At 41.5% G+C, this 18,785-nt stretch overlaps 1 protein-coding gene across 7 annotated transcripts; it reads right to left on the bottom strand.

Annotated features, from left to right (window-relative positions):
• Positions 1-339: 339 nt before the first annotated feature.
• gramd1c (GRAM domain containing 1c) lies at positions 340-11,607 on the bottom strand. 7 transcript variants are annotated; one of them, XM_081720704.1, is made up of 18 exons: positions 11,452-11,607; positions 10,796-11,022; positions 10,247-10,367; positions 9,739-9,839; positions 9,506-9,601; positions 9,246-9,326; positions 7,074-7,198; positions 6,571-6,727; positions 6,016-6,175; positions 5,717-5,860; positions 5,358-5,476; positions 5,106-5,248; positions 4,903-5,006; positions 4,120-4,173; positions 3,235-3,301; positions 2,215-2,334; positions 1,740-1,845; positions 340-1,462 (listed from the first exon to the last, which is right to left on the bottom strand). In XM_081720704.1, the coding sequence occupies exons 2-18, from the start codon at positions 11,009-11,011 to the stop codon at positions 1,394-1,396; spliced, it is 1,983 nt and encodes a 660-aa protein (XP_081576830.1). In that variant the 5' UTR covers positions 11,012-11,022; positions 11,452-11,607; the 3' UTR covers positions 340-1,393. The 7 variants fall into 7 exon arrangements, 6 of the variants coding, with proteins under 6 accessions (XP_081576830.1, XP_026872040.3, XP_081576826.1 ...); XM_027016239.3 differs by having other exon boundaries at positions 4,006-4,173; positions 11,452-11,606; XM_081720700.1 differs by having other exon boundaries at positions 4,006-4,173; positions 10,817-11,022; positions 11,452-11,606.
• Between the last annotated feature and the right edge of the window lie 7,178 nt (positions 11,608-18,785).

Genomic DNA, 18,785 nt, shown 5'->3' with positions numbered 1-18,785 from the left:
ATAGCGGAACTGCCTGTCGTCAGTCTCCTGACGTCAATACAGACGAGAGCTTTCGTTTCCAGAGTCTTGCCTTCAGCGGCACACAACTTCGCAGCACTTTTCTCTGTATACTTACTGCAGGAAGCATAAATGGACCTTACCAGTTTTCTTATAACTGCTAAAAGCTTTTCATATAGCACCACCAGCGCTTCGACTCTCTCATCCACACCTAGGGCCATAAAAATGAGGGCTGAGGCAGGTGTGCTTGGAACGGAAGGTGTGCGGGACGCACCAAGGGAGACATTTCATAGGTTAAGACTGCAATTCAGAAGCTGTACAGCATTGCTAACTACCTGTTACTTTAGAGATACCTGTTTATTTAGGTTACTGTGTGCACAAGCAAAGGATTAGTTTCACAAAATTGAGGAATGGCCATGAAAAGGGCTTATATTGAAGTCATAAACAGCCAATAAAAATGTCAGTGAAAACATCCGTATGGAATAAGTGGTAAAGGAAATTACGACAAAGAATGGACATCAGTTCCTCAGAAGGGTTAAAATGGCAATCACCCTTTTAAATGTGCTCCAAATTACAAGGACCTCATCACAATTGTCTCGCCAACAACCACACATTATGCCAGTGTAAACGTTCTACAGATTTTAAAAATGCCCACCCTCCACGATATTCACCATACCTCAAAAAGCCCATCAGGTGAACATAAAATAACATTAAAACCTTTATTTAAAAAATACCACAGAAGGGTGCAGAAACTAAAATGCATATATCCGAAGAATAATTCACAACCATCCAAAATACATATTCTCTCAGTAGCAATAATTTCCCAGACAAGTATTCAATGGTGCAATGATTAACAAAACATTTGGAAACTAAGTGAATTTTTAGCGAGTGACAAATTTACCAACATGGTAAAAAAAAAGGCCTTTCAAGTTCTTCGTCATGCACTGGTTAGCAGTGCTATAACGGGATATTCCAACATTAATTACTGTTTCTTGCGCACACTCGTACCTTACGCAAGGTGGCAGGGAGAGTCTGTAGTGTTGAACAAAAATCACTCAACAACTATGCACACCAACAGGCTGAAACGGGATGCTGTATAATTAAGGCAGGCAACTGTAAAAATAATTCACACCATAATCAAAAGTGGAAAAAAGGCAACCCGTGTAAGTGTACCCTGAGCTGAGGACTCTTAGGGTCTGCGTAATACCCTACACCAGACATCCCAGCACAAAGGTTCAAAACATTCAGCCACCTGACACCACAACAAGCCTGAAGAGGCAACAGCCAATGGCAAACGGGTGTTACTGGAGCAACCATGGCTATGGCAACGCTCTTTGACGTGGGCAGGCCCTGTGGGGCAGCCTCCCCATCCTCTTGTCGCCCGGCAGCATGGCACTCACAGGTGGCTGGAGGTCTTGTTCCGTCCCAGGAAGCTGCGTTGTAGTTCCAGCAGAGAGCTGCGAAGCTGCGTGGGGGAGGGGAGGAGCCATCAGTACAGACAAAAGCAGCATGCACCACAGAGCCTTCAGGGAGTGAGGCTGCCCTACAACGTGCCTCTCATTACTGTCTGGAGGAAATGGAATCATCCCCTTTTATGGAGACAGCTGCTACAACAAAAATAGTAACTGTACTGTGTTTGAAGCTTGAATCTACTTTGGAGCTAGGCATTCCCTTACTACTAGAGAGGTGTTACAGCCAGCCAGCCAGCCCCCAACCCCACACACACACACACACACACACACCTGTTCTAGCAGGTTGATGGAGTCTTGCAGCACTGCCCTCAATAAGCGTGCTTCGTCATGACTCTGGTGGAGCACAGACTGTCTGGGGCCCAGGTCAGGTGCCAAACTGGAAGAACAAAAGATCACCTCCGTTACCATTTAAGATCTAATTAAAGGATTTCACACATTTAAAAAAGGGTTGCATTAATAGAATAAGCCAAGTTTCTGTTGCTTTATATTCCATCTACACTCCAAACAGCCTCTTCCAAAATCCTGGTACCATAAAGAAACCAAATGTGCAACTCTGACACCTCTACACTCTGGACTGCAGTACCCAACTGAAAGCATTTCAAAAGCAGTATTTTCTCCATTTTTCAAAACAATACAGTTTTAACTGTCCTTAAAATATTTTATGTAGAAATCCAAAACTTAATACTCTATGAGCTACACACATTCAACAGAAGTTAAAGCAGACGGCAGGTCTTCACGCCTTTACCTGGCCTCAGCTCTCTCCCGCATGCGCTGCTTGGTGCTGAGGTACATGCGGTGGGCCACGTCTTCCATGGCCCAGAGCTTAAAGAACAGCCCCAGGTTCAGTACAGTCAGAATCAGAAGGCTGAAGCAAAAACAGCAGCCACACATTAAATTATGACATGGGAACTGTCCAATTCTCTAGAGCTGCTGTTTTCCATAGCTAATTTACAACAGTCCAGACTCCTAATGGGTTGCAGAAATGAATGGATATTAAAGTTGTGCATAAGCACACAGGCATGCATACGTGCGCACGTGTACATACACACACAGGTAAAAGAACTGGATTAATGTGCCTTGTCTGCTCTCTCTATATCACACACTTCGTTGTTCAGTTATGTTCCATTTCTTATTAAAAAAACAAACAAACAAACAAACAAACAAGCACATACACAACAGAGACACACACACATACACAAAGAAGAAAACAAACAAAACACACACCCCATTGGTAGGACTTCACACTGAGGTTAGGCTCTGAGCAGGCAACTCAGAAATGAACTTTAATCACCTCTGCTATCAGCTAAAGCTTCACCAGCAGCTCAGTATCCCATCAACAGGCAAACAACTTCCCACTTTCACTGTTCTCACAGATACAGACGTTTCCATGTGATCATCTGTCTGTATGTCACCACGCCCTGTGTCCTTTGATCACACACATGCTCCAGTGCCAGCATGCGAGGTGAGTCAATCATTTAAGGCTTACAACCTCAGAACATGACTATACTCTCCCTCATTTAGAACTGCTTTTCCAACATTTTTCATTTTTTACTGTAAATCACACTCTCCCTCAGTTTTGCTTTACTCTTTTAGTATTTCTGTATTTATAGTGTTCTACTCTTCTGTCTTTTATTTTATATTTGCTCTTTATCACGTAATGCAACTTTTAAACTTCGCTACAAAAACCCTTAATAATAATAATAATAATAATATTATTAACAAGATCACTACCACTACACATATGCATTTGAATACACTGACTTACATTAAACTCATTCCAGCGATAATGGATGTGATGTTCCAACTTTGTGCACTCTTTATATTTACTGCACCTGAAAAGTAAAATGAAGGCAGCTAATAGTTAGTCCTGTAGACAGGACGCATGTGATGAGAATGTGTGTGCGCTTAGTGAATAATACACCAAAGTGAATGAATCTGGCACACACTAGTGTTTTCCAGTGCAGTACTGGGAGCTGCCGCTATAAACACTGAACCAAGCAGTCAAGGACACTCGATACCTGGTGCAGGTGCATGGGAGCAGGACAGGGCAGAAAAATGGGCATTGTGTGGTCCCCAAGACCCAGTTAGTAAACATACTGGACCAGGGTTATGGATAGGGAGCCATACGGAACCAGGGTTATTGTTAAAGATGCCCATACTGAATCAGGGTTAAGGTTAGAAGAGTCCATACTGAACCAAGGTTGGGGCTAGAGGGGCCCATACTGAACGAGGGTTAGGGTTAGAGGAGCCCATATTGAAAGAAAAGTGTCCGATGTGTAGAGGCACGTTTTGATTCCAACTAAACAGGAGTCTATTTATTCATCTGTTTGAAGGTGGAGACCAACTGATTAAACAGATTATGGGACTTCTGCTTGGTTAGAATGAAAACCTGCATACAGGACATATCAAACCAGACCAGGCCTTTCTGAATAAGACTGGACACCCTTGCCATGAACACCAGGACTCGAATACAAGCACCTGGACAGAAGTGAACGAAGTGCGAGTATTTTAACGCGAATAGGCCACAGGTCATTACCCATGGTGCTGTCCCTGCGCTGCTCCAGATCTGCACTGTACTGCCTACTGGGTCTTGCATGGTCTTGCAGTGTGCGACTGAAGGTCCGTCGTCGTCTGCGTAAACCCCCCTTACCGCCATCTCCAGAACCCTGAGTCAGCTCCACCTCCTCTTCAAGAAGCTCCGCCTCTAGATAGATAGATAGATAGATAGATAGATAGATAGATAGATAGATAGATAGATAGATAGATAGATAGATAGATAGATAGATAGATAGATAGATAGATAGATAGATAGATAGATAGAAAGAGAGAGAGAGACTGTGTGGATCTGGCTCTTAGCTTAACCAAACAAATCATATGGACCATTTGAAGGTCAGGGGTCTGAATGTTAGTGGTAGTTTGTTAAAAAAGGATGAGCAATAGCTTCATTGGAAATGGATATATGAGTCAAATCGATATACCACTGAAATGGAGCAGACATGTTCCACTCCCAGCCCTTAAACAGCACTCTGATCTGATCATTTCTGTTAATTACCCTCTACCCCACCCCCCCCAACCTCATCTGCAGCAGAAAACCTGCACTGGCCAGTCAGGAAGACATTAAACTCTTCACTCACACACTCACTCCGTGTTTCCACCCTCTTATACACTCACTCCGTATCCACTCCCACAGACATCGCTCTGTGTGTCTCAGTCATCTACATTGAACTTGTAATCTAGTTCCTTAAAGCACACAAAGCTGTCTACACTAGAGCTCGGTGCCGTCGCTCCTGCCCACAGCCCTGGAGCAGGCGTGTGGTCTACAGGCCACGCAGGAAACACCGGAGCTCTGGGACACATCACACTGGGGGAGGGAAAGAACTACAAGCAATACACCCAAGCAGATAAATATCTAATATTAAGGTCTGGTACTAACCAAGATGTCTGAAGTAGTCCTCTAGGCCACTCCAGGAGTTCTTGGTGATAAAAGACTTCACAAAGCCCCATGGCTGCTTATTGTACTTCACATCAGTGTAAATCCTGTACAGAAATTAGTTTTCTTAATTGTTCAAGAACAATTTGTTTGCAGTGACACCAAGGGTGAGGAATACAAGGATTAGTGAGAGGCACACTGCTCACCGAAGCCTACACTTGTGCTTGGATGTGCGGATGATGCAGTAGCGGTTCACAGTGTAGAAGTAGTCGTGGTACGGCACGTCATGTGTGTACACCTCAGCATCCACTATGTAGTAGTGACCCTCCCTCGACTCCTTATACAGGGTCTGAATAAAATAATGTGGTGTGTGCCATCAGTTAAAATAGTATTTATTACACACACACACACACACACACACACACAGAGAGAGAGAAAGAAATAGCCAGCAGGCTGACCTGATTTTCTGTAGCGGTGGAAAATTTGCCCACTAGTGGGTTATTGATAGTGATGGTATAATTTCGACTCCTTTTCATAGAGCCAGAGGTCTCTCTCTGCCAAGAAGTAGAGGTGCATCCTGCAGAATGAGTGTATGCCATGGTTAAAAACCATGAGGAATATGAATGTAGTTACATATAAAACCATAAAACCACATAAATAAAAATACACAAATTCACATTTGAGTGTTGAGAAATCAGCTGTAGTTCTTGTTAGTGTAACCATGAGATGGAATATGATCCATGTTCATAAGCAACCGCAAGACAAAGTTCCTATTGAAATGTTAGCAACTGGAATGGAGATAAAAGGTAACATTTACCTGTGATCTTCCTGACATCCATAAACCGCCGGAAAAAATAAGAGTCGGTGAACAGCAGCTCGAACATTTTCTCAGCCCTGATACGGAAGACTCTGTTTACATAGAGCCTTCCCTGGGACCCCCGGGATGCACATTCCCGTTCCACTGATTCAGAGGAAAACAAATAACACATATTTGCATGGATGCACAGCAACAGTGGGCCCCTCATTAGCACCCACGCATCCAAACCCATAAACATTCACGTGCGAGTATGTGCGCGTGCACGCACACACACGCAGGCACGCACGCACACCCCTCACCCTCCTCCATGCTACCAGAGAGGCTACTGTCTGAGAGGCGGCTTTCGTTGGCATTGAGATCTAAGGACAGAGACGAGCACTTGGACGTTCGCTCAGGGGCAAAGCGGTGCAGAGGCAGGGCAGGACTGCGATGGCATGACGGCGTGCTCCGAGAATCTTCCTGTGGGACATGCAGTGAAACATGCACTTATATACCTCTGCAACGTCTCTGCAATTGCATCAAAATCCATTTAAATACACTCTTGTATGAACACAGGTTACTACGCTTGATAGACTGACCCAAACAGTCCTTGGCACAGAGATCCAATTTGGTTAAAACTCCCATGCACAATTAATACAATAACTTTACATAAGGGTAATTACACACAAACTCCTTTAAAAAAAAACAAAAAAAAACACCAAAGCAAACAGACACCCTTGAGAAAGTTGAAACATTTCAGAAACTTGATAACCAAAAAAGCAAACACGTTGTGAGGTTTTCCCTGTTAGCTTATTTACATGTAAGATGACTGTAAGACATATGAGACTTTTCACAAATCCATAAAAGTACTGTACCCCATTTGCAGAGGGAGTGCTCTGCTGAACAATGGACGACTGGGTGTCATCCCCTTGTGGCGTAGACATCTCCTGCGAAGCCTGTTCAGTGTGAGGAAGACGCAGAGAGGAAGGCCTCTCCAGTCGTCTGCTGTGATCCTCTCCCTTCATATTTAAACTGAAACAGACAGAGCCAATCCAAGCATGGGGTCTCTGCTCTCATGTAGCACATTTCAATATGTGTGTGGTGTAGATGGTTGTGTGTATGTGGTGTATGGTTGTGTGAGTACGGTGGTTGTGCGCTTCTGGTGCATGTGTGGTGTGAATGCGTGGTGTGTGTGCGCGGTGCATGGTTGTGGGTGTTTATGTTGCATGTATGGTGTGTATGGCTGTGTGTGGATGCTATGTGTGTCTATGGTTGTGTGTGCGGTGTGTTTTTGTTGGTGAGTGGCATGTGACTCTGGTTGGGTGTGTGTTGTGTTGTTTTTGTGTGTGTGTGTGTGTGTGTGGTGCAGTTGTCTTACCTGGGCTGGGAATGTACAACTGTATCTGCCGAACCCTGTAAACTCTCCATCTCCTCATGGCTTAGACCTAAGTCATTGCCATAATGCTGTTTGACCATCTGCAACAACTCGTGTCTGGTCAGTTGCTATTAGAGAAAATAAAAGTATAACAAACACACTGAATGAACTATGTAACACTACACACCTCCTTGTTACTTGAAAGAAGAACGCGTCTGTCTGGCCCAACACAGGCACGGTTCATTCTTAATTTTTAACGCTGACGACCTTCTAGGACAAATCGTTTCCCACATACATGGAAAGCAGCCCAAACCTGCTTTGCGATTATTCCTAGAAAAGCAATCAGATAAAAGCTTTAGAGTAAAAGTCCTAATCTATGATCTTTTGTTTTGACACCGGGAAGAAGGGAGTTACATGAGCAGGTGGACATGGCCCTTAATCGGTATTCTGAGACGAACATGCTGTAGACTTATGGACCATGAACTCCCCAGCCCGAAAGCAAACGTCGGTGTGTGTGCGCGTCCGTCTCCGAAACACTGCTACGTGTGCTTGTGCAATACACTAAAAGAACGACCCGATTCGCAAGTTTTAAAAAGAGAAAAACTTTGTAAGAGTGCGAAATCAAGTGGCATCGACTGCATAGTTTGGTTACCAGAATTAGATTTAAAGCGTCTGATGAACGAAGATATCCGGAATTAATGGAGACAAACTTCTGTCGAAAATCTAAAAATGAACGGTTAACTACCTAGCGATAGGTACTGGCGGATCATCCAAACACGAATGAACAGAGCATATGGCAAACAGATTGAACAGCAAAGCCCGACAATCAAAGAGCAAAACATGTGTGACCGTTGAAGACGACCAAAACCCCTCGCCAACTGCCGTTTTATTTACATAAAATAACAGCGAATGATTCGGCATACTTACAAAGAGAGCCGCTACTTTGAAAAAAAAATCTTTCGCAAATTGCCGAAGGGCCTCAGTGAACGAGAGTAACCCCTGAGCTGTCACTACAGCGGTAGGCGCCCGTACTGGCGCAGTGCAGGAAGTTGCGCTCAGAGCCCAGCGCACGGAGGAGAAACGGCTCCGCCCTTTCACTTGGATCCTACGGACAACATCGCGCCCTCATTTCCATGTCAACGCCGGCGAGGTTTACTTTCCTCTGGTTCGGCCAACGCGAGATGGCAGTGGTGTTTTCTTAGGGGCTGCTCTTTTTTCATGCACACTGCAAAGCCACACCTAGAGAGGTCACTGAACTTTATTTTTATTTGCCGTCACACTCCCGGCTGACGCGACATAAGTTGTTTTCACTGCAGTATTGCCATGCCCTGAGGCCTGTTGGGCATTGCGCTGCTCTCTCACTCTCAGTTACTGTGCTCGACAAGGTTGTTCATTTATGCAAATTCGGCGTTATTTGTATATTATGTAAAAATAGTTTCTAGTGTAGATTTTTTTGCAGCCTGGATTGCATTCTGTTTTGCTTTTAAAAGCGTTGGTAGAAGTATTAACTGCATAGGTTAGGTGAAACTAAATAAATAAGTCATATGTAGGTAGACTCTTTGTGGTGATCCCTTTGGTGTGGTGACACTGTGTGTTGATCTGTTGGTGTGGTGACCCTGTGTGGTTACACTGGTGATCTGTTGGTGTGGAGATCTGTTGGTGTGGTACACTGTGGGGATCTGTTGGTGTGGTGACCCTGTGTGGTTACACTGGTGATCTGTTGGTGTGGAGATCTGTTGGTGTGGTGACACTGTGGGGATCTGTTGGTGTGGAGATCTGTTGGTGTGGTGACACTGTGGGGATCTGTTGGTGTGGTGACTCTGTGTGGTTACACTGGTGATCTGTTGGTGTGGAGATCTGTTAGTGTGGTGACACTGTGGGGATCTGTTGGTGTGGTGAATCTGTGTGGTGACACTGGTGATCTGTTGGTGTGGAGATCTGTTGGTGTGGTGACACTCTGGGGATCTGTTGGTGTGGTGACCCTGTGTGGTTACACTGGTGATCTGTTGGTGTGGAGCTCTGTTGGTGTGGTGACACTCTGGGGATCTGTTGGTGTGGTGACCCTGTGTGGTTACACTGGTGATCTGTTGGTGTGGTGACGCTGTGTGGTGATCTGTTGGCACATTGTATATAGTGGAAGGAGTAACAGAATAGTGGTAAATTTTTCATTCCTACCTTCTCCATCAGTAAGTTCTGCCATAAGCGAAAGATGCTCTGGAAACTTCTCTCTCTTGCAGAAAATGATGTGAAGAACATCTAGAGCAGTGGGTGACTGGATTAATCCACAATCACAAAATACGCTCCGCATTTCAGTGGGTGCAGCAGAAGCTATAACACACTTCATGGGACATTAGCTTTTGCATTTTATCATCTTTATCATCTTTTGTCTTAATAATCTCTGAGTACATCGGACACACAATATTTGCAACAGGTACCTTCTCTGTGTTTGTGTAGATCTGAATGGCATTTGGTATCCATCGTGCTGTTTTCTCTCTTGACATGGATGCAATATCTCTCAGCTTCACCATAATCTAAAATGTCAAAAATCCTTCAGTCGGTGTAATTTATCACATATATCCGTATTTATGTAGCTTGTTTGAGTCTGAGTGTTGTATTCTACTTCACAGAACACATATGTGTGCGTGCACAAACAATCATCAGCACTCACCTTTGTTACCCAAAAAATATTACTGTAGAAACAGAGATAGCTCTCTGTGAGGTAGAGACGTCCGTGCAAAAGAATGTCCTTCTGTAGCGCACATGCGTAATCTGTGGGACAGCAGAGCATTCAGAGAATACTGATAGATCACATACAGCCCCCATACAATTCCCAGCCCTGGTCAACAACTAGTTATTTGGAGAAGCAGGTGTCAAATTAATTCATTTTCTCTCTCTCTCTCTCTCTCTCTCTCTCTCTCTCTCTCTCTCGCTCTCTCTCTCGCTCTCTCGCTCTCTCTCTCTCTCGCTCTCTCGCTCACTCACACTCTCTCTCTCTCTCTCTCTCTCTCTCTCTCTCGCTCACTCACACTCTCTCTCTCTCTCTCTCTCGCTCTCTCTCTCGCTCACTCACACTCTCTCTCTCTCTCTCTCTCTCTCTCTCTCGCTCTCTCTCTCGCTCACTCACACACTCTCTCTCTCTCTCTCTCTCTCTCTCTCTCTCTCTCTCTCTCTCTTACCCACTATCAGTCTTTCTGACTCAACCAGTTCTTTGAATGTCTTTCTAAACTCCTCACGCCGCTGTTTGTAGCTGGTTGGGGGTGCTTGAAGTGGTCCTATATATTGTCCAGTAATGTCTCCCTGTTATGGTAAATAATGATAAAAGATACAAGAAATGACAGAAGGGAAAATTTATATAAAGCATTCACAGTTTTAACGTTACCTGAGAAACCAGAAGTGTAAATATTATTTCATATCTTTTACTGCAAATACATTTTCCCTTGACTAACAGGTTATAATTTAAGATATTTGCGGGATCGCTCTAATGTTAAAAGGGTTACTAAACGCTGGGCAATAGACTCCATTCAGGAATCTATATTCTATTAGTTTTGATATGGTCATGGCGAAGCATAGGTTTTTTTTGTTTTTTGGTTAACTTCCACAAGAGGGCAGTAAACGCTTATTTTTCCATTTCAGACGCTACATAGCAAAAATTGGGTTTAATGTATGCTTATTTATTACTTGCACAAATAAAAGCGAACGCCATTGACAACGTGGATGTTACTCACCTCTTGCCTTGTGTTATTCACTTCTTGCCTTGTGTTATTCACTTCTTGCCTTGTGTTATTCACTTCTTGCCTTGTGTTATTCACTTCTTGCTTTGTGTCATTCATCTCGTGCTTTATGTTATTCACCTCGTGCTCCTCCGAATTCAGTCTTCCCTCAGTTGTCACGGTGGAAAACGGTGCATCACCACCCATCACTGGTTTTGCTCTGTGGGTCATCTTTCTCCCGCCTAGGTAAACCAGAACCAAAACAATACCGGTATCAGTAACCATCAGCAACACTCTAACAACCGGTCTTCGCTCACTTTCAAATTCAACGTGACACTTCCTTGAACTATGCAAATCAGGATTGTTCCAATCTAATTAAGATAAGATATTAACACAGGGAACACCCGATAACTATCTCGTATTGCCCGGTGACCTGCCTACAAAACCAAAACTGCGCGATCGAAAAAACCGTGGGAAAGTCAACAGGACCAAGCTTCACCCATTTGTGGACGAAAATCTGAGGTTATCGCACATGAAACGCAAACAGTTGTCTGAATGTTCAGTAGATAATCGTACCTTTTCTAATTATGTGCACAGTGGGAGTAGTGTTGTCCATCTCACGAAACAGACCAAACGGTTATACGTTAAACGTCAAGGGAATAAGGTCCTACCTGTAAACGTTGTGCCCAAGTGTAAGGGATTCCAAGTCACATATAGACTAATTCGCACACAGGTGGAAACGAGTCAGTCATGCAATATGGGCTTTTAAAATGCAACTTTTCTAGTCTTTAAGACCAATCCTCACGTAAGACATGTGCTGCAGTTTCTGTGATGTATCTACACCTGGCAACAGGTGAATTACTGGACCAAACCCATTTATGAGGGAGCGTGACTTGCGCCACTGAAAAGAATGGAACCAGGTGATGCTGAATTTACATACTTCAGAGAATCTGGCGGCTAGGCATTCTTTGCAAAGATTGAGCTGCTCTAGTTTTGGTGGTGACACAATTTTATTGTGGTGTAAACACTAGAAGAACGCATACATGAAAAGGGTTGGTATTTGGCGTCAGCTGTTGGAATAGCTGCCATGCTCTTTAACAATCGAGATAATCCGTCACCCTTCCGCACAAATGGGCCATAGCAAAAAGGAGACGTGTAAGGTCAGCGAGAATGCCTTGGGACACTGGACTGGATCAACAGGATTCCAGCAAACAAAATGCGACTGGGCCAGTCCAGTCTGCTCCGCCAGGGACATCGTTAGTGCATGCGTCACCCGCGGAGCACAAGCGCCTCGCTCGAGCCCGTATTTACGCGACTGCGCAGCGCAAAAAGACCTGGGAAGAGCGCGCGGGTGCGCGGAACCTAACGCTGAGCGCGCGTGTGAGAGCGCGTGCAATGACTAGCGTTAGGACCTCACTTCCATCCGACAAGTAAAGGGAATACATGCATTTTAGTACCTGATTCACACAATCACTAAAATATTATCGCCGTGTCAATTTGTGTAAAATGTTTTACACATAGACACTGCTCCGTCAAATGTTGACTGGATACGTTAGTGAGGAATACTTTAATGTAATAATGTAATTTTAAAAACAGCCATCTTCCGTTTTACATTTCGTAGCCTACTAAATTCGATGCTTCTCTGACAGATAAACTAAGATTTAAAGAATTTTACATTTGGCATGATTTGAGAATCTACAGAAGCTGGGTGTTCTTTTCTTTACTGTATCTTATATTATTTAAATTGTCTACATGTGTGTTTCTATTAAAGTATATTCTATTATAGTCTATGCTATTAAAGTCACGTAGGCTACACACAAATCCTGACAAGCGATTCGACCTGATCTCAATCTGCCTCATCTCCTCAGCTTTGGTGCTCAAACACAGAAAAGTATTTATCGTATAATTTGCATGTTCTCTGTAACTGTCTTACAGCCAGTTAACTGACATGAAATGCTATGAACCAGTGTTTATACTTCGGAGATCCTGAGAGAAAGAAGGAACACGCGAGAGAAGTGTAATTTTGGAATTTAAAAAATATACATCCACTCTCACCGCTGACATGCAGTAGCAATGTCTTTTCCCCCCTTTTTTTAAGAAAAAGCTCCACCAGAGGGAGCCAGACAGCAAAAAGATCTTACCTCATGCATTTGATTAAAAATGAAGAACAGATCCTTATACACTGTACAAGAATAATAGTGCGTTTGGGTTTATCTTAAGGTTTCTTCCTCGTGCTCTAGGGTGTTTTTCCTTGCCACTTTCACCCTTGGCCTTTGCTCACTGAGGGCTTGCACTTGGACATTTGTAAAGCTGTTTTGTGACATTTGCTGTTAAAAGCGCTATATAAATAAATTTTGATTTGATTTTTTAAAATTTGATTGGCAATGTTTTAAAATAAGAATCAAACTCTTACTAACACAGAGAAATTGATCTTTTTTTAAAAAAAAACTTAAACTCTATTTTAAGGGAGATATTAATCTAAAAAGAAAGTTATTTCAACGTTATATGAGCTGTCACAAAACAAAAAACAAGATTTATAACATTGTAAAAAAAATTAAAAATAAAGCAAAACTTTAATATACATTTTGGTCAGCCAAAAACATGGCATTTGAGTAATTACCCAACCTTTTACAAAGTACTATGTACACTAGTACACTACAGAGGTTTCATCTTTTTCCCAGGGCTTCAGGTATGATGACAAAGTGTGATGGCTGAACAGTTAAGATACATTCAATGTTCAGTGAACTATCAGTGATTACAACTATTAATAAATATCGGATTTAATCTCCACACTCTAAACCTGTGTCCTCTTCTGAATATCACACCCAGGTGTTGTTGTTGTTGTTGTTGTTGTTTTGTTGTTTTGTTTTTTTGTGGGGGTTTTTTATATGGCAAAATCATCTTATGAGACCTTTATGTAATGAACCGTCAGACACATCGAAAATCATTTTCATTCATTTTGATTTATCAAAGGTATATTTCACGATTTGCATAAAATACATATTTTACATACATTTCAACCAGATAACAGCACTCACAGAGACAAGCTCATTTACCCACACATAACAAAACTTGGCTGCCATCTGCATACATGTGCATATTTTCAAACTAAGCTATAGTTTGAATAGAAAACTTATAATAACAGTACACTGTTACTTCAGCTTCTATCTGCACTAAACCTATACAAGCACAGCAGAAGGACAGCCTGTACACAAGAGGCAGGAGTGTGAGACACATGCACATGGGGAAAATATATTAATGTATGAAATTAAGAAGGTCCTTTCATTTATGCCAAATCCACATTCCTGTTTTTCAGCCATAGACAAAACAGCAGATAGTGAACAGCTTATATTTTGGGTCAACATAGCTTGGACTAATATGTCCCCCATGAAAAAAGCTAACATGCAAAAATTACGATTCATGTATGGGATGAGAAGTGTGCACACCCACACACCCTGGCCAGCATGAGATTCTATCCCGTGGAGGTGTCCTGTGACAGAGGAGTACACTGCACCGCATGGCATACAGGTGGAGAAGGACAGACAGCCACAGAGCTCAATTAATTAAATAATTAATTAATTAATTAATTAATTGGGTCTGAGGACAACTTTTAAAATTCATTCTATTATTATTTGCAGCGCAAATACCAGTTGAGCATAATGTCATCTTATAAAGTTCATTAAAGACCTGCTAAAACAGCCCTAAAGCCTTCCCCAAAGGTATATATTAATGAGACAAGAACATTTAATATTAAATGTTTATGTCGTGTAGTTTTGGAGCATACTGTTGAAGTCTGAGATGATCATTAGTCTCTCTGTTTCAGGCAGGTGCACTGGAGCCTGGCCTGGCTCCTCCCACTTCCTAAAGGAACAAATGAAACACAAGAACACTTATTTCCAATGGAGTAATGAATTTAACATGGCTTATTCAATCAATTTAACTGTCTTGCATTATGTGGAACTAGCAGAAATGTTCACTAGAAGTGTTGCATTAACCATGATGGTGCAAAATTCAACATTGTTATTATCGATGACTACACACATAAACACAACACAGGTGCAGCTGAGGAGTTGATAAACACAGCACAAGTGCAGCTGAGGAGTTCATAAACACAGCACATGTGCAGTTGAGGAGGCATTGCAAGGAACATGATGTCAGATATGAGCTGGAGCATGACGTCCAGACCTGAAAACAGACAATAGCCATCAGAGGCAAGAACTGATGAAATTCCAAAGCAGAATGGAACACTTGCTATACAGACAGGAATTCACGGAATGCATTATCCTGTTTGTTTTCTGTACTGGTGTTTCTCAGTCCTCTTCTCAACAAGAAAAAGAGAATTTGCATTAGAAAACACTTAAATTCTCTGGATCTAAAAAACAAAAACCAAAATCTAGGTACTGTAACAGATAGATATCTCCCTAAAAGAACAGATCATATCACCCTAATCCTAAAATCTTTACACTGGCTTGCAGTTAGTTACAGAATAGAGTTTAAAGTGCTGCTACTACTTTGTAAATCACTGAATGGTTTCAGCCCAGAATACATCTTTGGATATGTTTAAAGAATATAAACCAAGTAGATCTCTCTCTCTCCATGGACTCAGGTCAGTTAGTCGAGCCCAGAGTCCAAACTAAATATGGTGAAGCAGCAATAAACTCTTTTGCTGCATATAACTGGAACAAACTGCCAGAAGATTTTAGATGTGCCCCAAGTGTAAACATTTTTAAATCCATCTTAAAAAGTTTTCTCTTTTATGTTGTATAACTTTATGTTTTTGCCTTAATTCTGTTAGATTTTTATACTTTCTTTCAATTATACTCTTGTACTCTTATGCAAAGATACGCTCTCAGGAGCTGAGAGAAGACTGATACGCTCTCAGGAGCTGAGAGATGACTGATACGCTCTCAGGAGCTGAGAGAAGATCGTGTTGCTATAGTGGTTTGTAGCTGTTTGTGACTGTGGGATCACTGTTATCCTATCACAGATTGAGCAAAGACTGTTGATGGGACTGAATAAGATGCTGCTTTTATTAAAAGCAACTGACAGTCATGACTGAGTACAACTTGAGCAATTGAAGGTTAAGGGCCTTTGTTCAGGAGTCCAACAGTGAGGCTTGAACTAGCAATCTTCCAATTACAAGTCAATTATTTTAAACACTGTACTAACACTGCTTATGTTTTTTTCATCTTTACGTTTAAATCATTTTTTATTTCCATTTGTTTTAATCATATTTGTTTTATCTTTTTAAATTCTCCTACACCTGTTTTCTTTGTACTTTCTCATTTGTAAAGCATTTTCAGTGACCGCAGTGTATTAAAGATGCTATATAAATAGACTTGCCGACAAGCTTCCACTAAGTTCCATTATTTCATTCAAAAAACATGCATATTCAAGTACAGCTGGTGCTCAAATCTGCAGGTTCAAAACTGTAAATGCCATGGACTCATGTACATTTGTCTTGCAGGGAATGAGGAAACCCAAGTGTCAACTCACACAACTTTATTAAATTGGACAAATGAACAGAGACATATGCTCTCATTGCATTTTAGACACTCCTGAGACCCATTTTCACACTCTGTGTACATGTCCATTCTGTCAGTTTTGGTACTGACGTTATTATCCCTCACTTTGGGGTACAGCATTCCACCATGCCCCTTGTTTTGTTTGCTGTTTGACCAAACTATTACGGACTCCCACATCCACTACACTACTCCCTTATTTACTGCTCTTGTTATATCCAAGGTCATTATATACTGCAAGACCAGGAACTCCATAAATGTTACGCATTGGGGGGAAAAAATGCTCTTAATGCATATTTCACTGGAAAGATCCACTGCTATAGAAATGACTCAAATGGCAATATTTAATATTTCATGGGAGCTTTTTATTGAAATATATTGATCTTTATTATTTTAAACTATCCATCACTATCTAAGACTGTTAACCAATCTCCTAATTTTAGTAAACACTCAAATATTTATGGGTTAGTTCACATTTGATACAAATACTGACACATATAAAGTACACACATATGCACACACATAAATACAAATTGCATACAATAATCTATTAAACTCTTAGCAATGTGTTTAATGTTAGAGAAAAATAATTAATATAACTCAAATTATTTTATAACTACTTTCTATTATTAGGAGAATAACTGTTGTTTATAGGCATCAAGGTGTTGACTACATTGTTGCCTACTGCTGTCTGCAGCGTTCACATGAACTATGGTTAGTGTGTCACTAACTAATGTTAGGCTACTCTTCTCCCTTATTCGGCTAGAATAAGGAGGGCAAGCCTAGCTGGAGGCGAAAAGGTTTTTTCTAGGAGGCTTTTAGCGGTACAGTAAAAAGAAAATAAACACTATAATACTACGTTACAATAAACGTTACACTGTGTTACCAAATTTCACAGCCTCATTTAATATAGAAAATTAATCATCTAGACCAAATGATCATATAAGTGTGGACGAGCTCTTGAATAGTGGACGATTTCAAATTAAATACAGGAACGTTTTCCGTTTATTTAAACAGAAGGGTGACCGATTATTATTATTATTATTATTATTATTATTATTATTATTATTATTATTATTATTATTGTGGTGATTATTATTATTATGGTGATTAATATTATTATTATTATTATTATTATTGTGATTATTATTATTATTATTATTATTATTATTATTATTATTATTATTATTATTCTAAACTACAGCGCTCTCACCAGTGCAGTGCCAGCCCAGATTCACGAACGCTCCCCGCCAACAAGAGTATTATACAGTGACCGTCGACAACCATCTCTGCTACCGTGGGAAGAAAGACGAGGACCTCTAGTGGTGATTAGAAGGAGCAGCGAGTAGGGCGATGTGACGGTTATAAAATGATCATCCATAAATATATCCACATATTTTCTCATTTTAGTAAACACTCATATCTACAGGTTAGTCCACATCAAATACAAATACCAACTTATACATACAAACTACACAAATGTGCACACATGAACACAAATCGCATAGAATAAACTAATAAACTTTAACAATGTGTTTCATGTTAGAAAAAATAATTCTTGCATGCAACCCATTTTTAAAACTACTTCTTTCTACTTAATTATTAGGACAACAATGCACCTTATATTATTTTTTACTTTAATTTGCCACCCATATGTATGTATTTGTAAATGATTGTGCAAGTACAAAAATATAAAATATAAAGTAGCAAGCCCATTAGAGTTTAATGCAATAAATCAAAAGCGTGAAAATAGTTAATATTTTCCCCATTTTACAGGATCATTAGTATTCTATTTTTGCAGGGGGGCTTACCTATGTAATGTTCATTTTCAGATGTAACAGGGGAAAGAAAATAAGGCGCATGTAGGATCAGGAGGATGAGAATCATCTGAAGAGCTAGCGTTGGTGTCAGAATCATCTGAAGAGCTAGCATTGGTGTCAGGATCATCTGAAGAGCTGGGGTTGGTGTCAGAATCATCTGAAGAGCTAGTGTGGGTGTCAGGATCATCTGAAGAGCTGGGCTTGGTGTCAGGATCATCTGAAGAGCTGGGGTTGGTGTCAGGATCATCTGAAGAGCTAGTGTTGGTGTCAGGATCATCTGAAGAGCTGGGGTTGGTGTCAGGATCATCTGAAGAGCTAGCGTTGGTGTCAGGATCATCTGAAGAGCTGGGGTTGGTGTCAGGATCATCTGAAGAGCTGGGGTTGGTGTCAGAATCATCTGAAGAGCTGGAGTTGGTGTCAGAATCATCTGAAGAGCTAGAGTTGATGTCAGTATCATCTGAAGAGCTGGGGTTTGTGTCAGGATTATATGAAGAGCTAGTGTGGGAGTCAGGATCATCTGAAGAGCTGGGGTTGGTGTCAGGATAATCTGAAGAGCTGGGGTTGGTGTCAGGATCATCTGAAGAGCTGGGGTTGGTGTCAGAATCATCTGAAGAGCTAGCGTTGATGTCAGTATCATCTGAAGAGCTGGGGTTGGTGTCAGGA

This window comes from Electrophorus electricus, chromosome 1, assembly GCF_041902795.1.
Source record: "Electrophorus electricus isolate QZ-2024a chromosome 1, ASM4190279v1, whole genome shotgun sequence".
NCBI classification, from domain to species: domain Eukaryota; kingdom Metazoa; phylum Chordata; class Actinopteri; order Gymnotiformes; family Gymnotidae; genus Electrophorus; species Electrophorus electricus.
The sequence above is the reverse complement of the archived record's forward strand: the minus strand, read 5'-3'. Positions and strand labels throughout refer to the sequence as shown.

Excerpts from the sequence above, each read along its gene's own strand:
- gramd1c (XM_027016239.3), bottom strand. The coding sequence starts at position 11,011 with ATGACCCACAGAGCAAAACCAGTGATGGGTGGTGATGCACCGTTTTCC. Across the intron at positions 6,728-7,073 it reads GTTGTACATTCCCAGCCCAG|TTTAAATATGAAGGGAGAGG; the intron begins GTAAGACAACTG and ends TGTCTGTTTCAG. Across the intron at positions 5,007-5,105 it reads AAGCACAAGTGTAGGCTTCG|GATTTACACTGATGTGAAGT; the intron begins GTGAGCAGTGTG and ends ATTTCTGTACAG.